Source organism: Mandrillus leucophaeus, unplaced genomic scaffold, assembly GCF_000951045.1.
Source record: "Mandrillus leucophaeus isolate KB7577 unplaced genomic scaffold, Mleu.le_1.0 Scaffold916, whole genome shotgun sequence".
Classification (NCBI taxonomy): Eukaryota; Metazoa; Chordata; class Mammalia; order Primates; family Cercopithecidae; genus Mandrillus; species Mandrillus leucophaeus.
Window position 1 is genome coordinate 1,304,686 of NW_012109986.1, and position 22,980 is coordinate 1,327,665.

Here is a 22,980-nt window from a genome sequence, read left to right on the forward strand (position 1 = left end):
ACTATACCTGGTAAAAGCCCAAGCATACCAATGAAAAGAATAGAATAAATACATTTCCAATCAGTAGGGAGTAAAAAAGATGGAATCAAAACTAAATTTTCTATCACCAACCCCTCTCCACCCCAATAAAAAGCATTAAAAAACTGGAACCAATGGAAGATTTTTAAAGTATTGGGCTAGAATTAAATACATTATATATCAATAAGCACAATAAATATAAAAGGACTGATTTCCAGTTAAAAACCAAATTTCTCAGATAGGATTAAAACTCCAGGTGAGTTCCATTTACTAAAGGCATACCCAAAGCCAGAAGAATGTTGAAGGTAAAAAGGTAGAAAAATATATACTGGGCACTAATCAAAAAACTAAGCTGACATAGCTATATTGATATTTTAAAAAATATTTCAAGGCAAAAATTGTTAGTGAAGAACTAAGTCATATGGTTAAGAAAAGTTGAATTTTCTTAAGATGCTACCATCCTAAATTCATGTATTTCAAATAAATAACCTCAAAATGTGTAAAGCAAAAAGTGATGAAACATCAGGGAGAAAATGACAAATCTGCCATCTTTGTGGAAGATTTCAACACTCCTATCTCAGTTATCAAAATATCCAGCAGACAAAAAATTCAGTGAATATATACAGGATTTGAATAACATAATTAGCATTTGATCTTATTGATATATAGAACTTTTCACCCAATCATAGAGAGTACATATTATTCTCAAGCAAACATGTAACATATGTAAAATCTGATCACATGATTCAGGGGTCCCCAATCCCTGGGCCACAGACTAGTACCAGTCCTTAGCCTGTTAGGAACCAGGCAGCACAGTAGCAGATGAATGACTAGCAAGCGAGCCAAGCTTCATCTATATTTATAGCCTCTTGCCATTGCTGGCATCACCGCCTGAGCTCCACCTCCTGTCAGTTCAGTGGCAGCATTAGATTCTCATAGGAGCATGGACCCTATTGTGAACTGTGCATGCAAGGGATATAGGTTGCATGCTCCTTATGAGAATCTAATGACTGATAATCTGTCACCATCTCCCATCACCCCAGAGGGGAACGTCTAGTCACAGGAAAACAAGCTCAGGCTCCCACTGATTCGACATTATGGTGAGTTGTATAATTATTTCATTATGTATTACAATGTAATAATAATAGGAATAAAGTACACAATAAATGTAATGTGCTTGAATCATCTCGAAACCATCCCTTTCCATCCACTTTGGCCCACAGAAAAATTGTCTTCCACGAAACTAGTCCCTGGTGCCAAAAAGGTTGGGAACTGCTGACATAGTTAGATCACAACACAAGTCTTATCAGATTTTAAGAATTAGTGTTATAAATACCATGATATCTGACCAGTGTAAATTTAAATTTGAAAGCGAGAACAAAAAATTATATTAAAATATTCTCATTACTGCTAAAGAATTTTGAACATTTAAATAACTTATATTTCAAAGAAACATAAAAAGTATTTAGACTAAACAATAATAGATATACTAAATAGAACAACTTGTAGAATGTAAGGAAAATGAAACTTGAAGATAAATCTATTTGCATAAAAGCTTATTACTTGAGAGAAAAGCCTAAAATTAATGAACTAAATCTCTAACTGCAAAAAAAAAAAAAAAAAAAAATCCAAGTTAGGAAAATGACAGAACCCCTTCACAAAGTAGAAGAAAGCTGATAATAATGAAGTCTAACAGAAATCAGGGAAATAGAAAAATAAGATACAGTGGAGAAGATTAACAAAGATAAATGTTTATTCATTAATAAGAAATGAGCAAACTTCTAAGATTAAGAACAAAATAAAACAACACAAATAGTGAACACACAGAATGAAAAGGAGACAGAATTATAGCCAAAACTAATTAGAAAAGAAAATGAGACTGCTATCAAAACATTATACCATTAAAATTACAAATTTAAATGAAACGAGCAATTTCCTAGAAAATATACAACTTCCTATAACTGAATAAGAAGAAACAAAACCCTCAATAGTTCTTTAAGTATGAAAGGAAGTTAATCAGTAAAATTTCTTCCTGTAGAGAAAACTCTAAGCCCAAATAGTTTACAGGATAGTCTACCAAATGCTGAAGTAAAACACTGTTCCAAACTTACACAAACTCCTAGAGATCAGAGACAGGGAATGATCCAGAGTGTTCATTGAGGCCTGTGTAATCTCAATTATAAGAGCAAACAAGACGTGTGGGAGAAAGGAAAATCACACGCCAGTCTCCCTTGTGAATATAGAGTTGTAAGTTCTAATTGAAGTATTAGCAGAACTCAATTCAACTGTGTATAAAAAGATAACATGTATATGTGGGGCAAACTGGAAGAGGGTGATGAGGGAAGTTTATCCCATGAATGCAGGAGTTGTTCATCATTTTAAAAATTTCTAAAAATGTCATTCATTTATCACATTAAAAGTGAAAACCTTTATGATCATCTTAGTAGGTGCAGACATCTAGTAAAGGTCAGTAACATTCATGATTAGAAAGAATACTCTTAGCAAATTAGGAATAGAAGAGAATTTTGAACTATTTTAATTTAAAAAACAGTATGTATAGAAAACCTGCAGCTTTATTTATAAAACTCACAAACAAGCAATCTGAACAACATATTGCTTTGGCATATATACATATTTGAGATAAAATAATTTGTTGAGGAAACAAGAGACTGATAAACACCAAGTGCAGCCGAGTGGTTTATTTATTTATTTACATATACTAGTTTTTTAAGCAAGTGAGCTTAGGATAGTGAAGACATTCGTGTAGCCTCTTAAAACCTGAGTGAAAAACAATTTGACTGTCAAAAAGAAATACAGATTTTATCTTCAGTCAAAATTCATTTTGTTACTTTCCTTAATAGCCTAGATGTAAGACTGAGGAAGGAGACCAGTGTGTTAACCCAGTGTTACGTATCTTTAACTCCAGTGCAGCAGGTAGATCAGGAGTTAAGTGAAGGTGTTGGCAAGAGTGGTTGAAACATGGAATTGTGAGATCCCAGATGGATGCAAAAGGAAGTGAATTTTTAAGCACAAGAGGAAAGAGAGCAGCAAGGATAGGAGATCATGATCTGAGAGCAGACTTAAAGCATGAAGATTTGTGAAATGAAGCTACTTATGGCCATTGGATTTATTTGCTGAAGTGAGGGAGATTTGAAGATCTTTCAAGTTAACTAGTCAAAGAATTGTGCGCTGCTGTGATCAGTGTTTTCCATGTGGGTAATGGGGTCATTCAGAATGGTGGCAAGAGTCATAGAAAGATACTTTCTCCTCTTGTAAATAAAACAGCATAGATCAGTTGGCAGAACTCATAAGTGCCCAAGATAGGGGCACAGACTTTGGAAAACTGATACAATTTCTTTGGTGTGTCTGAGGACAGGAGTCTTTTGTTACAAAGCCTCCACCCCCACCGCCATGCCTCTTTGCTTTGCTAATCCACTGCTTTGCTCCTGGGAATGATATGTATTAACCAGCCAGACCATGTGCCCTTCCCTTCCTGCTGTCTCCTGTTAATCTATTTAAGTTTTGTGATCTGCACTAATTGGCACATATTAGATTTCTTCCTGGCTTTCTTCAGCCTTCAGCATGCACTAGACAAAGCCATTGAACGGAATATTCTAATATCACATCTCTTCTCTCTTTTGAAGCCTCTCTACAAAATGTAGGTTGATAATATGATCAAAAGTTAATAATCAAAGTTTACATGATTTTCTTTTTTAGCTTATTTTAATTTTCCATTTCCCTCAGTGATTAAGACTGTATGCCCTCCAACATCATTTACAGAGGACTTTTTATCTTTTTTCCTAAGTATCGTCATGCCTAACAGATTTCCATAACCTTTGTATTCTTTTAATAATTTGTGTTGTGGTTAACTTGTAGATGGAAAACTAGACAACTTTCCCATTAGAATGTGCCTATGTCCCCCTCAAGAGATTGGGGAGATTACTGCTCCATGCTGCTAGGAAATATCTGCACCTATCCTGCTGCTATGCAAGATTTTACTGGTGCTGCTGTCATACTGTCAGAACCATTCCCACTGGTCCTAGAGTGACAGAGTAGTTATTTAACCTAAATCTCATCAAGGAGTGGTTAAATCTATGTCCGAGCAGACATGGATTTTAGACAGATTTCTACTGAGAACTATCGTGAATTCAGTGTTGCTCAGTATTTACATTACCACCCTAAAATAAAGGAACTATTCACCTGTCGGTTTTTATGGAAAATGCCACAAAGATATTGCAAGTAATTTGGTGGAAAGATGAAAACTTCATGTTTTGTAATTCAACCTTGATATTAGAAAGAACAAATAAATCCCATATAGTCACGCTTACCTCAAAGACATATGTAGGCTTTTAAAATTATATTTAAACAATAAATTAGAAATATCAGAATATATAATGATATTTTGTTTCTTCTGCTTATATTTATGTGTCAGTAAAGAAGAAAGTTTGCCACAGGTAGACATGATATAGTGAAGAATATAGAAGGAATTACTAGGACTCAGTATTTAGTAAGTACAGAAATTAAAACAAAGTTAAATCTATTCCCATCTGATTTATATTTATGAAAACTTGAGCAAAAAAAGTTGATATATTTCATTAATGAGCAGTGAAAATAAGTAATACTGTTATTGAAATAGTACTTCTGATTAAAATCCCCAGAAAGAAAAACTGTACAATGAAGGAATATGAGGATTAGAATGAAATTTAAAAAGGACATAGATAAAGGAACTGAAACTACTTCTTAAGCTTCCCCTTTAAGGAAAGCCCAGAAAGACTTGAGGGTAGCTTTTTAAATATTATTTGTGTGTGTGTGTGTGTTTTTAACATACAGTAATTACTTTTTGCCAAAAAAAAAAAATTGAGGAAGACTAAAAAAGGTCAAATCATTGTTTTTAATTGACACAGTGAAAAACAAAATGATATTGTTATAATCAATATTATTTTCCCCTCCTCTTCCTCCTCCTCCATCTCCTCCATCATCATCATCATCATGTGGCTTAAACCAGTAATCAGTTTTTTTCTTTCTCATGATTCTCATTGCCTGGGCTCAGCTAAGCAGTTCTCTCTGGCTCCATGTGGAGCTGTCTGGGTCTGCAGTGTCCTGAATGTGACTTACTTTGGGCTGAGACCTCATCTAGGCCTGAGAGCCCGAGCACCTCTGTGCTCTTCAGTGTGCTCCATGTCCTGTAGGCTTCTCTCAGGGGAGCAACAGAGTCCAGAAGAGAGTTCAAAAACTATCAAAAGCTGCCTGGCATCTTAGTCCTAGCCTCAGGAGTCGCATAGCATCACTTCTGCTGTATTCTGTGGCTCACAGGAAGTCACAGGGCAAGTCCAGATCAACAAGGAGTAGCAAAAGTCTCCATTTTTTAATGACAAAGTCACACGGCAAAAGAGAGCATGTGGGATGAGAAATGTTGTTGCAGCCATCTTTGGAAGTAATCTCTGCCACGTGTTACAAAAGAAGTCAGAAGAAGCTCCCTTTGTGTACATGTGAAAAGATATCCAAGATACATTGCTATGTGAGAAAAGCTGGGTAAAAAACAGACTGTATAACGTACTAATAATTATCAGTGTTAGGAAGTGAGGGAAAATAATATATTTGTATTTTATTTGTATATTTTAGAAGTCTCTGAAACACACCCAGCCATAACAGTGGGTATCTGTTGAGGTTGAAAATTTGGCGACTAGAGGACATAGTGAGAGGCTTTTCACTGTAAATGTTACTACACATTTAAAAACTAATTCGAATCTTCTCAAAAAGTAACTTCTGTAGCTAAAAAATTCGGTTCTATGGTTGAACTTTAACTGTAGTTCCATATTAGAATTTGGAATCTCAGCATTTAAAAGAATTTAGATGTCATTTAGTCTTATCATTCTGCATTATTTAAAGTAAGAATCTACATGGTTTATCTGAAATTCAAATTTAACTGGGTATCCTATATTTTTAAAAATTTTATTGAGGTACAATGTAAAAAAAAAAAATAAGAATCTAGTCTATTGATTTCCTAAAGTGTGGTCATTGAACTTATCTGTGAAAAATTACCTCTAAGATAGTAAGTTCTGTTGCATAACCATTTTAAAACACTCCAACCAGAATTTTTTATTTTTAAGTAACCTATCTTAATTGAATTAACTGAGTTGCTGATTCACAAGACACACTATTTAACAGAGGAATTGATACAACAGTTTTATGACATCTTTCTGTATTTCACATTTTATTGAATCATAATTTAAAATATATTAATTTTATATCTAGCTTTATCTAAAACATATATATTTGAAATACTGCAATCTGATTATTGAAAAAAATTGGACGAACCAAAGCTATTAAGAATAATATTTCTAAAGGTATTTTTCTTTTTAGATTACTGTGCCATGCTATGAAGGACCATATAGTTCGTGTTGCAAATGAAGCTGAGTTTATTTTGAACAGACAGAGAGCCGAAGATGTACATAAACATGCAGAGTTTGAGGTAAGGTCTTGGGAGTACACTAAATTTTGCATTTCTGTTATAAGCCAAAAATCACGTATCTGTGACCTTACATAAGAATGTTTTTTAAAAGGAAAATTTCACTGAAGGCATTTCTGTTCCTGTTTTTTAAAAGCTTTAGTAAATGTCAAACACAGAGTACTAATTTATTTTCACCCCATTTACAGCATGAAAACATTCCTTCTGCCCTATATGTGCCTAACCATTTGGTAGACTGAAGTTATTCTAACCTACTCAAGAGTAAATGCAAAAAATAATTTATAATGCAACAATTTTAGTTATTTTAAGCTAGCAGATATTTACACACCAATAGGTCGATATGAGTATATGATACAGTTATATGAATAAACTCATATAACATTCAAAAAAATCTTTCAATTTCTATGTTTTATGTATAACAGTTATTAATTATTTCAGTTTATTCCATTTACAAGACAAAATAGGTTCCAGAAATATTTATGCGCCCTGGTGTTTGGCTTACGTTGGGCTTGAAAGTAATAAATGACCCACCAATTTATTCTCCTGATACAACAGGCTAACAAGTATGGTGTAGCTGGAAATCAGAGCCCACAATTCTAGTTTTGAGGAGGTTTTTATCTCAGTAAAGCAGCTCTGTGAGTCATACACGTTGATAGACTGTGTCTAGTGATCTCTGACCTAGCTAGCTGAAAAGCATGAGACAGGAAAATAGCCGCTGTTACTTTCAAACACATGACCTCTGCTTCATTCGGTCAGAAGAGGCAGGAGACAAGCAGGCACTTGTCTTGTGAAATTGCAGCAACCATATTCTGGAAAAGATACCAGATATTTTAAACTTCAATAAAAGTATAGTGATCTTTAAGTGTCTATCAAAGTGAAGTTTCGTAGTAGTAAATAAGATTTGGAATCTCAACTGAATTCCCTGCAGGATCAGTTTTGAGTGTCTGTACTTGCACTAAGAAAATCAAGATATTTTGTGGGGATATAAGCAGATCAATATTTGTTATGTGGAAACATTTAAAGTAGATTTTCAAGTGGTTGGATATTAGTTATGAGCTTTAACACATGTTTAACCAAGATGACATTAGGCCAAGGGCAGTTTCTCAACCGTTCTTCTTGTTGTTATCAATTCCCTAGGAGTCCTTTTAGACATTTTGCCTAATTGGCCACTCATCCCAAAGAAATGTTATAATACCACCCATAGGCTGCGCATCTGTTTTTGTACTTACATACATTTGTGTTTTATGTACTGAAATAACAATATTTGTATCCCCCACGCAACACACACCAATTTTTTACTCTTGGGAATGAGATTACCCTCATTGTGGGTCAACTCCCAAGGTGATAAGTGGTTTCCGAGGAGACATGAAGACTTAGTGTTTTTTAGATTTTATATACATAAAATATAATATTAATGTAAATCTAATTTTGATTGTATGCCAATGTTATTTGATGATTGTACCTTATTTTTTTAACCTGAATGTTTCTGTCTCTTCTTTTTGGGTTAGAGCTGTTGATGTGTGTGTGTGGTTTACACAAAGATATCCCTTTTAAATTGTAAAAGATTTTACAAGTCAGGACATTTTGCTAGAACTTTCTGAGGAATTTTTCTATCCCACATATCAGCCTATAATTAGGAAGAAAAGTATATTTGATATTAGATGGGTACTTCACAGTTAAGTTTTTTTAGTTAGCTACTGTAATTGTTAAGGAAGAAAAATGAAAATTTAATTTTACTCTCCAGTGAACTAATGAAATATTAAGCTCATTACTGAGGCAGATCATTGTACTAATTGGTGATTCCCTGTACAAAAAGATAAATTGGAAAATGAATTAATCCTTCTTAGATTACTGTAGGGTTATTTCTCCAGAAGAGATTACTTGTGGTAGTAGTGTATATCAATAGATAATGGGAGGAATATGTTCAAGTGCCTTCCATGAAATAGATTTTTGCATAGTAATGATGAATGTGAACTAGTTCTATTTATTTTATCAGATGTATGAGACTTTTTTCTTCCTAGTTATATTACTTGTATTACAAGTTTATTAATGTTAAAAGTTATAGTCACACTACTCTGCATTTATTGTAGTTTTCTTTATAAAAACTACAATAAAAAGAACCAAATTTATAATTAATGTTCCTCTTCATATTTACATGAAATATTTTTAATACAAAAAATGATCCATTGATCAACAGTGTTGCTAACAAATGTAAGAATGAATACACGTCAGATAGCTGACATGACAACTGATAATTATGGGAAAAGGGAGGTAAGAATAAGGTTGTAGTTCTCATGAAACTGTTTGAACATATTACATTTTAAGAATGTGGAGAGATCGTAGAAAAAATCTTGTCTCAGCTCCTCATTTACAAATATGAAACTGAGTACATTAAAATATATGGAGTTTGTGTATTTTGTGAATTAAAATCCAGGTCTACTGAATTCCTAAATGACTACATTTTCTTCTATATCACATTACCATTCATGAAATGGAAAACTATAAATTAAGTGACAGATTTTTGATTCATATGTAATTATCAGCAACATGCCTCTTATTTTAAGTGAGATATACTGTATTGGCTTGATAAACAAGTAGGTTTACATTTATAGTAAATATTTGTGCTTCTAAAATACATAAAAATTAGAGTCTCAGAATTGGAAGAAACCATGAGTCTTTAATTACTTCAATATTATTCAAATGATTTTACATGTACTTTAGAAAGAGCACTTTTTATATTTGAAAGGTGACAATATGTATTCTTTAGAACAAAATATCAAAAGATTACATTATTTGAGTTTTAAAAAATTGAATTCCTGTTACCCTTTAACTTAGATGTATATCATCCTTACTTATATGCAGTAAAAAGTTTATTATTGTGCATCGTTTGTATTTCTTTATAGTCACAGTGTGCCCAGTATGCTGCTGATAGAAGAGAGGAAGAAAAGATGTGTGACCATCTGATCAGTGCTGCAAAACATCGAGACCATGTAACAGCAAATCAGCTGAAACAGAAGATTCTCAATATTCTCACAAATAAACATGGTGCTTGGGGAGCAGTTTCTCATAGGTGAGTTATAATAAATTAGAGTAAATAACGATTCATAGGTTAACTATAATAGTTGGTAATAAAAAAATGGCTACAAATTTAAAAGTCATTTAAAAAATAATTTAAAATATAAAAAAATTAATTGAAATTTTTCCTGAAATCTTTAATAATTCTTCATCAGAAGAGTTTAAGGGAAAATCTAAACTTTTTATAGTAGCTACAATGGAAGTTATGTCTACTTTATAATAATATGCAACATAATACAAAATACGGTTAGGCAAGTATTTTAGTCTACTGTCTTTCATATGTAACATGGTTGTTTAGGTATAAGAAGTGACTCTTTTTAAAAAAGAATCTTTTAGAGTCAACTCATCCTATTTATTAAAGTTGTATCGTTCTTTTTTATACAGAAGCATATATAAGCATATACATAGAGAAGTAATATGTTCTTCTAAAAAGTTTTCTTTCGTAATTTTCTATTCAGTCTTACCAAGGGAAGATTTTCATCTCAAATATGGTTGTTTATGGTAATGTAGTACAACTAAAACTAAAATTTGGTTGTTTATAAATCACAAATGTTCTCCCTAAAGTTTTGTGGACATACAATTATTTTTGTTGTTCTTCTTGTTGTTATCTGTACAATGAAGTTTTCTGGAAAACTAGTAGTGAAACAGGTCAGTATATTTAGATTGCTGATGTTCTTCCTTTTATATTTTTATTTTATTTGACCCCACTAAATGTTTCTATTAAATCTCTGTTTGGCAGAGTTTATTAAATCTCTGTTTGACAGAGTTGGCTGGTGAAATGTAAACAGGACACTACTAAGAAGAGCCTTGGTAAAAATGATTCTGTTGACCGGGTGCGGTGGCTCACGCCTGTAATCCCAGCACTTTGGGAGGCCGAGGCGGGTGGATCACCTGAGGTCAGGAGTTTGACACCAACCTGGCCAACATGGTGAAACTCCGTCTCTACTAATTTATAAAAATTAGCCAGGCGTGGTGGTGGGCGCCTGTAATTGTAGCTACTCAGGAGGCTGAAGCACAAGAATTGCTTGAACCCAGGAGGCGGAGGTTGCAGTGAGCCAAGATTGTGCCACAGAACTCCAGCCTGGGTGACAGAATGAGACTTTGTTAGTTAGAGAAAAACACCTAGAATATGAGTAGGATGGTATTTAACCAACTTCCTGGGATTATGAGTGTAAGATAGATTTTTTTAAACTTTATTATTTTTGGATTTAAGGTAAAATTATATGTCTTTAAAATAGTCAGCACTTAATATTTATCATAATAATAGCAATAACCCGTGACCTCTAACATTTATTATTTGTTATGTGCTAGGTACCATACTAAGAACTTTACATGGATTATTTCCTTTATCCTTGAACATCTTTATTAAGGGTGACATTGAGGTGTTCTCCATTTTACCAGGAAAAACCTGAAGCTGAAAGAGGTTAAATAAAACTTACATAGTATCACACTGCTTGTACAAATAGAGGCAGATTGTATCAGTCAGGATGCTCCAGAGATATTTATATTCATTAAATAAATTTATTTTAAGGAATTTGTTCATGAGATCATGGGAGCTGGTAAGTCTGAAATCTGTAGGACAGGCTGGCAGGCTAGAAACTCAGGCAAGATTTCTGTGTTACAGCCTTGAGGCAGAATTTCTTCTCCAGGAAACCTCAGCTTTTGCTAAGGCCTTTGGTTGATTGGATGAGCCTTTCCCACATTCTTGAGGGTAATATCCTTTACTTAAAGTTAACTGACTGTAGATGTTAATCATATCTACAAAATACCTCCACAGCAACAGTTAGACTAATGTTTGACCAAACAACTGGGCATTATAGCCTAGCCAAGTTGACATAAAATTTAACCATTACACACACTAACAATAACCTGAGCGTTTTACCATCTGCAGACCTTGTCTCCCTTTTGTGTTATCTGAATTGGGTTTATCTCTTAATACTTACTTATATGTAGTCAGGACTGTAACATTATATTGCGAGTAACGCAGCTGGTATGATTCAGGATATTGCCTTAGCTATATAAAGCAGTACATCGTTTGGGTTTTAATTATTTCCTTATGTAATTAGAATACAGCTAAAGGACAGTGACCTCCGTAGTAGCAGTCATGTGGTATCATGTCAGATGCATCCTGTGCTATCTGACCTCTCGTTAGACTGACAGAAAGCATGGCCTGAGCCCTCAGAAGAGCAGGCGTCTTCTTTCCTGCGCATTAGTTTCTGCCAACTATCTGAAAAAAAACCCACAATGTTTTTATGATCATTTACTCACTGTGTCACTGAACTCTAAACCTTTAAGCATAGGTTTTGTTCTGTTTAATCCTCCTTAGTATTTTATTAACTAATAGGGCTCAGCTAATATCATTGGACCTCTTCTCTTTTCTGTCTATTCACTCTCTAGACAATTTTATCTAGTCCCATGACTTAAAAATACTACTAGTATGTTGATAACTCCAAAATTTATTATTGCAAGTCCAGATCTCTCCCATCTCCAGCTCTGTATATTCATCTGTCCACTTGGCGTCTTCTACTTGATTATCTAATAGTCATCTCACACCTAACATATGAAAACTGAGCTTCTAATATTTTCTTCCAAACCAGTTTCTCTTATATTTTTCTCCATCTCAGCCAAAGGCAACTCCATGCTTACTGTTCCCAAGGCCATAAATGTTGCTCCGTCCTTGACTGCTGTTTACACATCCCACACTGAGCCCTTCAGCAAATCTTACTGACACTGCCACAAAACATATCCAGCTTTGACTGCTTCTCACCATTACCTTGGATCACCTTAGTCCAAGCCATATCATTCTCACTTGACTTATGGTAACAGCATGATGTATAGTCTTATTTTCATATTTCACTTGACTTATTGTACCAGCATGATATATAGTCTTTCTTTTTATATTTTCCCGTCCTCCTAAAGTCCATCCTCAGCACAACAGCCTGAGTGACTCTTGTTAAAATGTAAATCCCTCTGCTCCTGTGCTTAGAAATCTCCACAGCTGTACTATGCCAGACTGTAACCACTAGTCATGTGTGGCTATTCAAATTTAATTAATTATAATTAAATTTAATTAAAATTCTGATGCCTCAGTTGCACTAGCCAAATTTCAAGTACTCAGTAGCTACATGTGGCTGGTGGCTAACGTAGTAGATGTCACAGAACCTTTCCGTCATTGCAGAAAGTTCTTTTGAACACTTGCTGCTGAGGTTTACCATTCACTGAGGGGAGAAATAAGATCTCATAGTGACTTATTAGGCCCTACATGGTTTAGTCTCTGTTAACTCTTTAACCTCTCTCCCAGTACTCTCCTCTTGGTTCTTTTTGTTATGGTCACCCTGGCTTCTTTCTTGCACATCATATTTGCTCTGTTTAGAATACTTTCGCAAACTTTTACATTTTCTTCAGGCATTAATTCCAAATGATACCATCTCAAAAAAAAAAAAAAAAAATTCTTCTCTAGTCACTCTGTCTAAAATTGCACTTCTTCCTTCAAATATTTTATATTGTATTTCCCTGCTTTTCAACATCTATTACTTTGATACTTAAATTTCATATATTATACTTAAATATTATTTTTATTGTTTTGTTTTCCAATAGCATGTAAGCTTCATAATGGAATAGATTTTTTGCTCTTTTATCCATAATTGTATCCCCAGCACCCAGAATAAGCCTTGATGCATAGTAGGTACCAAAAAATTTGTGAACAAATTAATGAATAAATACTTTGTGTATGCCCTTTTTTTGTCAGTGACAATACCTATCATGGAATAATAGAAAATAAACTAGTTCATTGGGAATAATTTTATATTTTATTTATCTTTATTAAATGCCAAAAAGTACTTATCCCTGCATGAAACCAAAGTGTTAGAGCCAGCATCCACCTAAAACAGTTGTTTACAAATCCAGTAACATTTTACATAGAAAAATTTATATATTCTAACTGGACTCACAAGTTCCTCAAAAAGACAAGAAAATGTTTTAACAGCAAAAGTTACTTTTGAATGCTGTTATTCTGTGAATGTTACAGATTTGGTTTTTATATAAATTATCAACTTCTATATATTATACAGTGTATGTTTCTACTACAGAATAATGCTCTCAACTTGCAAATGCAAGAAAAATGTGTGGCTATATTTTGCAGGCTAATCCAATGGGATTAATACAATTGTGCATGTAAGAATATTTATGTCATACTTAGGAGTAACTGAAAAATATTCTTCCATAGTAGAGTGACCATTGATTTTTTTGTTTGGAGTTCATCTTACTGAACTTCTAAACTGTATTTGACAGTCTTCTATGAACTCTATTCTTCTGACCTCTTTTGTTTCACTGTTACATCTGACCTCACATCGTGCCATGCATCTTCTCAGCCCATGGCTCACTCCACCGCAGCCACCCTGGCTTCTGTCTGTTTTGTATACAGGCCAAGCACTTCCTCCTTTTGTATGCTGTTCCTTCTGTATGATATACTCAGATAGGTCTTTGCACAAGTGTTTCCTCATTAGAGTGGACTTCTCTGACCATTCTATCAAAAATTGTACACCGCATTTTTCCCTTCGTCACTCCCTCAATTTTCAATGCTTTAATCTTCCTCATAGCACCTATCACTTGACATATAATTTAGTGTTTAAGTATTTTTTACCTGATATTATGGACTCTCATTTACTGGTATATCCCCAGTGCATAGAACTTTGCATATAATAAGTGTTCAACACATAATTTAAAAATTAATGAATCCATGAAAGTTTCCATACACATGTATCATGGCACTGTGTGTAGATGGCATGTAAGCTAGGTTTGATAAAATAATCTTTGCACATAGAATTTGAGCTTTATAATCAACATTAAGAGCTCAATTACTTTCTAGCTGTGTGACTTGTAAGCTATGTAATCTCGAACAAAGAGGTGTTTTTGTTTTTCTTCTTTTTTGTTGTTTTTTTAACTTTTAAGTTCAGTGGTACATGTGTAGGTTTGTTACATAGGAACACTTGTGGGGTTTGTTATATAGATTATTTCATCGCCCAGGAATTAAGCCTATTATCTGTTATTTTTCCTGATCTTCTCCCTCCTCCTACCCTCCACCCTGTTGTAGGCCCCAATGTGTGTTGTTCTCCTCTATATGTCCGTGTGTTCTCATTTAGCTCCCACTTGTAAGTGAGAACACATGGTATTTGGTTTTCTGTTCCTGTGTTAGTTTGCTAAGGATAATGACCCCCAGCTCCATCTTTGTCCCTGCAAAGGACATGGTATCATTTTTTGTTATGGCTGCATAGTATTCCATCATGTGTATGTACCACATTTTCTTTATGCAGTCTATCATTTATGGCCATTTTTGTTGATTTCATGTCTTTTGAGCAAAGATTTTACCTTCCTGATGCTCACCTTTTCTCATTCAGAAAATGGAATGAAAAGTTTCTACTAAATTGGGTTATGTTAATATGAAGAAGTGAAATAACTGTGTGCAAAATGCTTAATATAATGTCAGACACAATAGATATCCAATGCTTGTTAGTAGTCTCTTTTTTCTGTTAGTCTGTTCTTTGCAAAGAGCCTTTTAAAAATTTTTTCTGTCCGCTTAATCACTCTTTAACTTCTAATACATAGTTGTAATGTATTGATTTTATTCATTTTATCAACAGATAATTCTCTTTCTTTTAATTGAGATGGAGTCTCACACTGTCACCCAGGCTGGAGTTCAATGGCACGATCTTGGCTCACTGTAACCTCCGCCTCCCGGGTTCAAGCAGTTCTCTTGCCTCAGCCTCCAGAGTAGCTGAGATTACACACACCCACCACCACACCCGGCTAATTCTTTGTATTTTTGGTAGAGACAGGGTTTCACCATGTTGGCCAGGCTGGTCTTGAACTCCCTACCTCAAGTGATCTGCCCACCTCGGCCTCCCACAATACTGGGATTATAGGAGTGAGCCACCATGCCCAGCCTCAATAGATAATTCTTGAGCTTCTATTTGTGCAAAACAGATGTACTTTCTCCCCAACTGAGCTTATAGTCTAGTAGAAGAGATTGATATTGAATTAGTAATTATAGAAATAGGCCAGGCGTGGTGGCTGAAACCTGTAATCCCAGCACTTTGGGAGGCCGAGATGGGCAGATTACTTTGAGGTTAGGAGTTTGAGATCAGCCTGGCCAACATGGTGAAACCCTGTCTCTACTAAAAATATAAAAATTAGCTGGGCATGGTGGCGTGTGCCTGTAATCCCAGCTACTCAGTAGTCTGAAACGGGAGAATCACTTGAACCTGGGAGGCAGATGTTGCAGTGAGCCGAGATTGTGCCACTGCACTCCAGCCTGGGCGACAGAGCAAGTCTCCATCTCAAAAAAAAAAAATGGAAATAAAAGATATAAAACGTTGGCAAATGATAGGAGAGAAAAGTGCCAGGTACTTTGAAGGAGCGTGTAAAACAGAGGAGCTTTATTTTAAACTAGGGAGTGAGGAAAGACTTGTTTGAAGGAGCTCTGTTTAAGCTAAGTACAGAGATAAGTAGCGCATCTTTAGCAAAGAGTGGCGTGTAAACCATTCAGAAGAGAAATATTACAAAGACTCTGGGCTTAAAAAACAAAATGAACAAAAAGGAGGGTAGTTTGTCTGGAGGGTAGTGGCTTGAGAGGAGACTGGAGAATAACATGAGCCAGATGATTAAAAGTCCTGTTTGATCATGTTAAGGATTTGTGACTTTATCCTAAGTAGCATGAAAAGCAAAGAAGGATTTGAACAGGAGAATAACATGATCTGATTTATGTTTTAACAACATCAGTCTGGCTGTTATATGAAGATACATATGCAGGACAAATAGGAAAATATAGTCACCTTATTTATAGCCGAGTTCAAATGTCACCTTTTTCTATAGCATCCCTTGGCTTTCTCTATCTTTTCTAACACTGCTTCCCCATATTTTGTTGTTGTTGTCTGTATTGAAATTATCTGTGATATATCACTTAATGTTTTATAGCCATGTGAATGTGCCTATCTTTTCAACATACTTGTAGCTTCCTAAGCGTAGAGATTGAATACTAATTGTTGTTATATCCCTGTTATCAAGTATATGTTAAATATGAAGGAATTTCATCCCTATAATGTTCTACTTGCTATTCTACCGGAAAAAAAGTTTAGTTATAACATAAAAATCTCTTTTACATCTATCTTTGGATTCAGTGGTGGGGCCAGTTCTAACATACTTTAGCGTTTGAATTAATAATGTTGATCTTTATTTCTGTGTTGAGGAAAACTACGAGACATCCTTTAACATGCAAATTTTGAGATTCCGTGTTGTTAAATAATGCTCAATGTATATAGTTTTTCTTTGTTTATTTTAGCTTTTTGGATCATATTTCCTATTGCTTAAACTAATTTAGCCATACAGCCTAATTTAAGTGAACAGGTTTTAATAGCCCCTTGAGTTTAATAGGCGTGTGTGTGTGTGTGTGAGAGTGTGTGTGTGTGATCTCAGTTTTTATTATTCATTTTCATACAAGCATTACTATTAAGGTTTCGTTTTCTGGTAAGATGTTGGGAGCACAGCTATGTATTGATGGTAACTAGATTGATACTTCACTTGGAATGTCTTATTTTCATTGTAACAACTGTAAGGAAGACATTATTTTTTCTGTTTTATGGATTAAAAAATATGAGATTCATAGAAATCAAATGTCTTGCCCAGTATTACACAGCTAAGTAATAGAAACAAAAGTAGGATTTGAGTCTAGATTGATCTGACCCTAAAGCTTGTAGTAATTTCAATGACTAATTACTGATTATTGTATTGATTATAAAAACTGGCCATTAGAATAATGAAATACAAAGAACTGTGAATTAAGAAGAGGACTGATGACTTGAAAATCTGGGGCTTTAAAAAGTATTCTTAGGTTTCCCAAATCCAAGGCCCAAACTGAAGTGACTTTGGACCTGCCACCCACTGAAGGCACGGAAGAACTTGTCTGAATCTACAAGGTTCAATTGACTTCCAGAACAAAAATAAACAAATATTCTACAGAGGAAGTTAACATGATCCAGTGTACTACAAGGTAATATTATAAATGTCCAGGATACGGTCCAAAATTCCTCAATATACAAACGAAAATCTCACCGTTTCTCAAGGACAGAGAGTTAACAGATGCCAATCTCAAGATAACTGAAATGTTGGAACTATCAAAGACTTAAAAGCACCTTTATTATCATCTTCCATGAAGTAAAGGTAAATACTTTTTAAATGAATAGACTGATAGATCTCAGCAGGGAAATAAAAAGTATATAAAAAAACAAAAAATGAAAAATCCATCACCTAAAATGAAATATTCACTGGATAAGCTCAATGGTAGAATGAAGATGACAGAGGAAAGAGTAAATGATTTTGAAGATAGATCAAACAAAATTTTATAATTGAAGAAAAGGGAGAAATCAGATTGAGGGAAAAATTAAGATAGCTTCAGGCACCTCTGGGATAATATCACACAAAACGTCTGAGTTTGAACACTGAATCATCAGAAGAGGAGAAAGAAGTTGGTACAGAAACATTATTTACAGAAAAAAATGGTTGAAAATGTATCAAATTAGGTGGAAGATGTCAAGTTAGAGACTCAAGAAGCTCAGAGATGACAAAGTATAAATACAATTATACAATTAAAGCTAAATCTAGGCACATCCTAATTAATCTTCTGAAAATCAAGGTAAAGAAAAAATCTCGAAAGAAAATACAGGAAAACACAACATGTTACCTATAATAGGCAACAATTCAAAAGATAACTTTTTTATCAGAGATAAGTGGAGGCCAGAAAAATAATTGGCAACCCAGAATTCAGCATTCAGCCAAAATATTCTTTAGAAATGAAGGCAAAATTAAAACATTCTCAATGAAGTATTAAGAGAATTCTTCACCAATAGAAATGTTCTCAAAGAAATTCCAGAGGACCTCTTTCAGGTAGAAGGGGAACAAAAACATAGAACTTTAAGAATGAAGAAGCATTCTTTGTTTTGTTTTGTTTTTCCCACAACAGTGCAAAGGCAATGTAGTGGAGAAATCATAAAGTCTTTTCAGCAAATAGCGCAGAAACAATTGAACATCCATGTGCAAAAATCGGAACTTGCCTGCACCACGGACCCTATGCAAAACTTAACTCCAAATGGACCATAGACTTAAATACAAAATGTAACACCATAAGACTTCTAGTCGAAAACATAGGAGAAAAATCTTTGTGACCTTCCTTGTTTTGGGCAAAGAGTTATTAAATACAGTACCAAAAGTCTGATCCATAAAAGAAAAAATAATTTAAAACATTTTTTCTGTGAAAGACTGTTGAGAGAAAGTCACATTCCTTCAGATTGGGAAAACCATAGACTGGGAAAAAACACTTTTCAAACCTAACAGTGAGAAACAAATATTGTAATTAAGAAAAGCAACCTAAATATTTTAACAGATGCTTCATTACTGTAGGCAAACAGAGCAGTGGTTTTCAAGGGTTAACACCTGAGGGAGGATTTGACTAGAAAGTGGCCACATGAGAGAGCTTTTCGGGATGATGGAGCTGTCCTATATTTTGATTGGGGTAGTGGTTTTATGCCTGTATGCATCTGTCAAGATTTATACAATTGTAAGTCAGAGTGTGAATTTTACTATGTATAAATTTGAAAATATTTTAAAACTTTAAAAAATACATGGCCTGGAAAACGTTTTACAGGTGATTCTTCAGTTGTTAACACTAGTATTTGTCACTCTCTACATTATGTATTTATTTATAAAGATTTCCATCAAATAGTATTTAATTGTTGTTATAAAGATAAATAAGTTACAGCTCAGATTATCTGCTATTTCTATGCAAACACTCTTATGTTGGTCATAGAGTCTCAAGACCATAAATTGGATTAGCTTTCTCTATAGCTATACCTATAAATAGGTTAATTTGTACTAGATGTATTTATATATGTGTGTGTATGTGTATATGTGTGTTTTATATAATCCTACAGTAAATTTACCATTCTCTAATAAAGATTATGAATTATTAAAATGAGAAAAAAAAACTTTCCCAGCGATTTTTATATAATTTAAAATGTCAAGGTTTTACCTAGGAATGTGCTCTACACTCAATGAATATAGTTGTTACAAGTATATTGACAGTTATTGAGTTAGACTAAACAGTCTACCAGTTGTGATCTCAGTAACACTGTGAGATCTAAGATGACTTACCCATGCCCACCAAGCAAACATGCTTAGGAAATAAATATATTTACATCATAGATTATATTTTTAATGGCTATAAAGCTTCACAAAAGGCTATATTATAGTTTTATGAGAGCTATGTAAATGTACATAACAGGTTCAAATGAGAACATGTGTTTTTTTATTTCAATTTGATATTCTACACTTCCAAAACAAGAGTTCTTAAACTCACTGTTTCAAGAATTTAAAGTCAAAATAATAATTAAAATAAATTAGAATAAGCATTGTCAGCACAAAATAATAACTTAAAGTGACATAAGGTAAGCGTGAAAACATAAAGTAAGCAATGACCAGGTGGAAGTGTAAAGTAAAAATTATATGCTTTTTCAGCAAATCCTGGGTTTAGAATATTCTCATGCAGTCTATTCACTTTCTCTTCCTGGTCCCACTCCTGTTTCCCCTATCTTCAGACCTTCACCATTGCCATTTATGGTGGATGTGAACTGCAGTCACTATAGTACAGCATTTACTTAAATCCAGTTTAATTTGCTCCTAGCCCCTCCATGGGGCTGGTAGAAAATTTAATCCCAGTTATTTATAGAGCCTCAAACACATACACACCCCAGAATTAGACAGTTATTTTAATAATTTTACTGGTGTAAAGCCCTGGGATTCTTATTTCACTGTGGACTCTAGGAGCATGTTTGATTTGTTCTTAAAGGTATGTCTGTTCCTGGCCAAAATGCTACATTAGTTTCTATACTAAGGCAAGGAGCTGTAGTACCTAGGGCATGGCCATATGGGTTCCAGCCATTTCATTAAAAGTAAATGTACCCTATTACTTTTAGGACCCCTTTTTTATATTACCTTCCCAGCCTTGGAATTAACTACCTGAACCCTGACTACTTCAACTTCCTTACCCCAAAAAGCCTTCCTGTCCATCCTCTCTTCTAGGATAGTTCATCTACTAACAGTTCTTATATCTGTTGAGAAGATAAGGGAATTCTCAGGTGTCCTGAATTCAAGATCCTGCTTGTTCTGAAAGGGTTGGCATAGGATGACGTGGAAATTTTGCTTATTTTTCTGATCCATTTGGATTCCCTGGCTTCCCTTTCTGGAACTGTCCTAAAACATCTGATTCAAAGGTACTATGTAACCATGGAACAATTTTTTCTCCTCCCTTGGATATTTGAACCTTTGACATTTAACTCATCATGTTCTAGCTAAATGATTAATTCTAAATGTTCTAATGGACAGAAAACATAAATCTCACTTTAGGTGGAATCATTGTAACTTACTGATTGAATAAATAGGAAAGAATCAGGAATGTTGCTGTCATCCTTCACTGGTTGAATGGTGATGTCACTCTTGGAACTGAAAAATGCAGAAGGAACTGGTATACAAAGGAATACGATTATGTTGAGTTTGCCTTGCCTGTGGCATGTTCTAGTGGAAATGTCTACCAGGAAGTTGAAAATAGAAATAGCTCCATGTGACATGAGGTCACTACTTATGCATGTGATAACCTTCTCAGACATATCCAAAACATATTTGTCTTATGGCCAACAAATTTCATCTCTCCCATTTTCCCAGAGAAGGGCATCTAGGAAACATCCTTGATTTACTTCTTTCCTTCAACCCTTTCTCTGCCTATACAACCCACATACACAAATAGTCTATCAGCAAGTCCAACAATACATGTAGAGTATATGCTGTCTTTTTCCAAGCACTGAAAATAGTTTGAAGATGGGTTCTTCGAGGGCTGTGTCTTGCTGGGTGGGTTCACCAAGGCAAAAGAATAAGGTAAATATTAAGATACAAGTAAGGAAGTCATCAAAGTAATAGAGTGTACTTAGTCTGAGGTAGTTAAAGAAGGTAAGTAAAGAAAGAAGGGGATTAATGAGCAGAAAATTAAGCAGTTAAGGAAACAAGCATCAGTGTTTTAAAAGGATGGAACATTGTAGGATGTTTAAATTTAAGATTCAGAAATACAGCAATTAATACAAGATTGACAAATCCAGAAGGTTGTCATGAAAGTAAGGGGGATTGAAGATCATGGTAATCAGATTATGAAACTGAAAGGATGGAATCTTCTGTTGATTTACCCAAGATAAATCCAGGAAAGGAAGATTGTCAGCATCTTCTAAAAGTCTTCAGTAAATAAGTGAAGTGGCCTGTGAGGCTGACAGATAATCCCAAATGAGGAGAGGTATAAGATAGTATTGCCTGATTTAATAGGAGCCTTAAAAGAATCCCATCTCAAAGTTGGTCTTCCTTAAAACAAAACATAATGCAGGTGCAAAGGGAGAGGAGTTGAAAATATATTATGGAATGACAGAGCTTTAAAAGCCAGTCAACATTCACTGACCCTGATAGAACTCTAATACAGGTCACCTTGGTAAGAGTAACTATTTGAAAGCACTTAGTGATGCAGATCAGTAATGATTGGATGGGTAAGCATCAAAAATGTCTGTTATTTGGACATGAAGGAAATTAGGCGGAAACCTCTATGAGCCAGTTGATTGCCATCATCATTTCTGATGGATTTTTTCTAAAATATATAGATTTTTACAAATTAAGATAATTAGTAAGTCAGAAGTACAATACTTTGTAAAATGCATAATACGTAGATTAGAATTACATGAAACAACAAATAATGAAGAAAATCAGCATGTAAATATAAAATAACTCTCACAAATATTAACCTACTTTTTCAGCAACAGAAAAGTCATTAGTTTTAAAATAAAAATTAGCTTTTGGATTCCCTACATTAATGAAACTGCTCCTCGGCTTACAAATGGCATGACATTTAAAATTTTTGACCCATTCACAACAAACATCTGTAGTTAAAGTGAGGCTATCACAGTCCCTTAGTCTATAACTTAGCTGCTTATTAAAATATACATTTACCAAACCAAAAAGTGTTTTTCTTTTTTTGTTTGTTTTCTTTGTTTTTTGTTTGTTTGTTTTTTGAGACGGAGTCTCGCTTTATTGCCCAGACTGGAGTGCAGTGGCGTGATCTCAGCTCACTGCAAGCTCTACCTCCCGGGTTCATGCCATTCTCCTGCCTCAGCTTCCCAAGTAGCTGGGACTACAGATGCCCGCCACCACGCCCAGCTAATTTTTTCTATTTTTTAGTACAGACGGGGTTTCATCGTGTTAGCCAGGATGGTCTCGATCTCCTGACCTCGTGATCTGCCCACCTCAGCCTCCCAAAGTGCTGGGATTATAGGCAAGAGCCACCA

General features: G+C 34.5%; 1 protein-coding gene across 1 annotated transcript in view; it reads left to right on the forward strand.

The window, feature by feature from the left end:
- NBEA (neurobeachin) overlaps window positions 1-22,980 on the forward strand; it is a gene marked incomplete at its 3' end in the record, with an annotated part of 753,742 nt that overhangs the window by 433,041 nt on the left and 297,721 nt on the right. Inside the window, exons 37-38 of the mRNA XM_011969865.1 lie at window positions 6,382-6,490; window positions 9,391-9,557. Coding sequence (XP_011825255.1) covers window positions 6,382-6,490; window positions 9,391-9,557 — 276 coding nt within the window. The remainder of the gene's footprint in view (window positions 1-6,381; window positions 6,491-9,390; window positions 9,558-22,980) is intronic.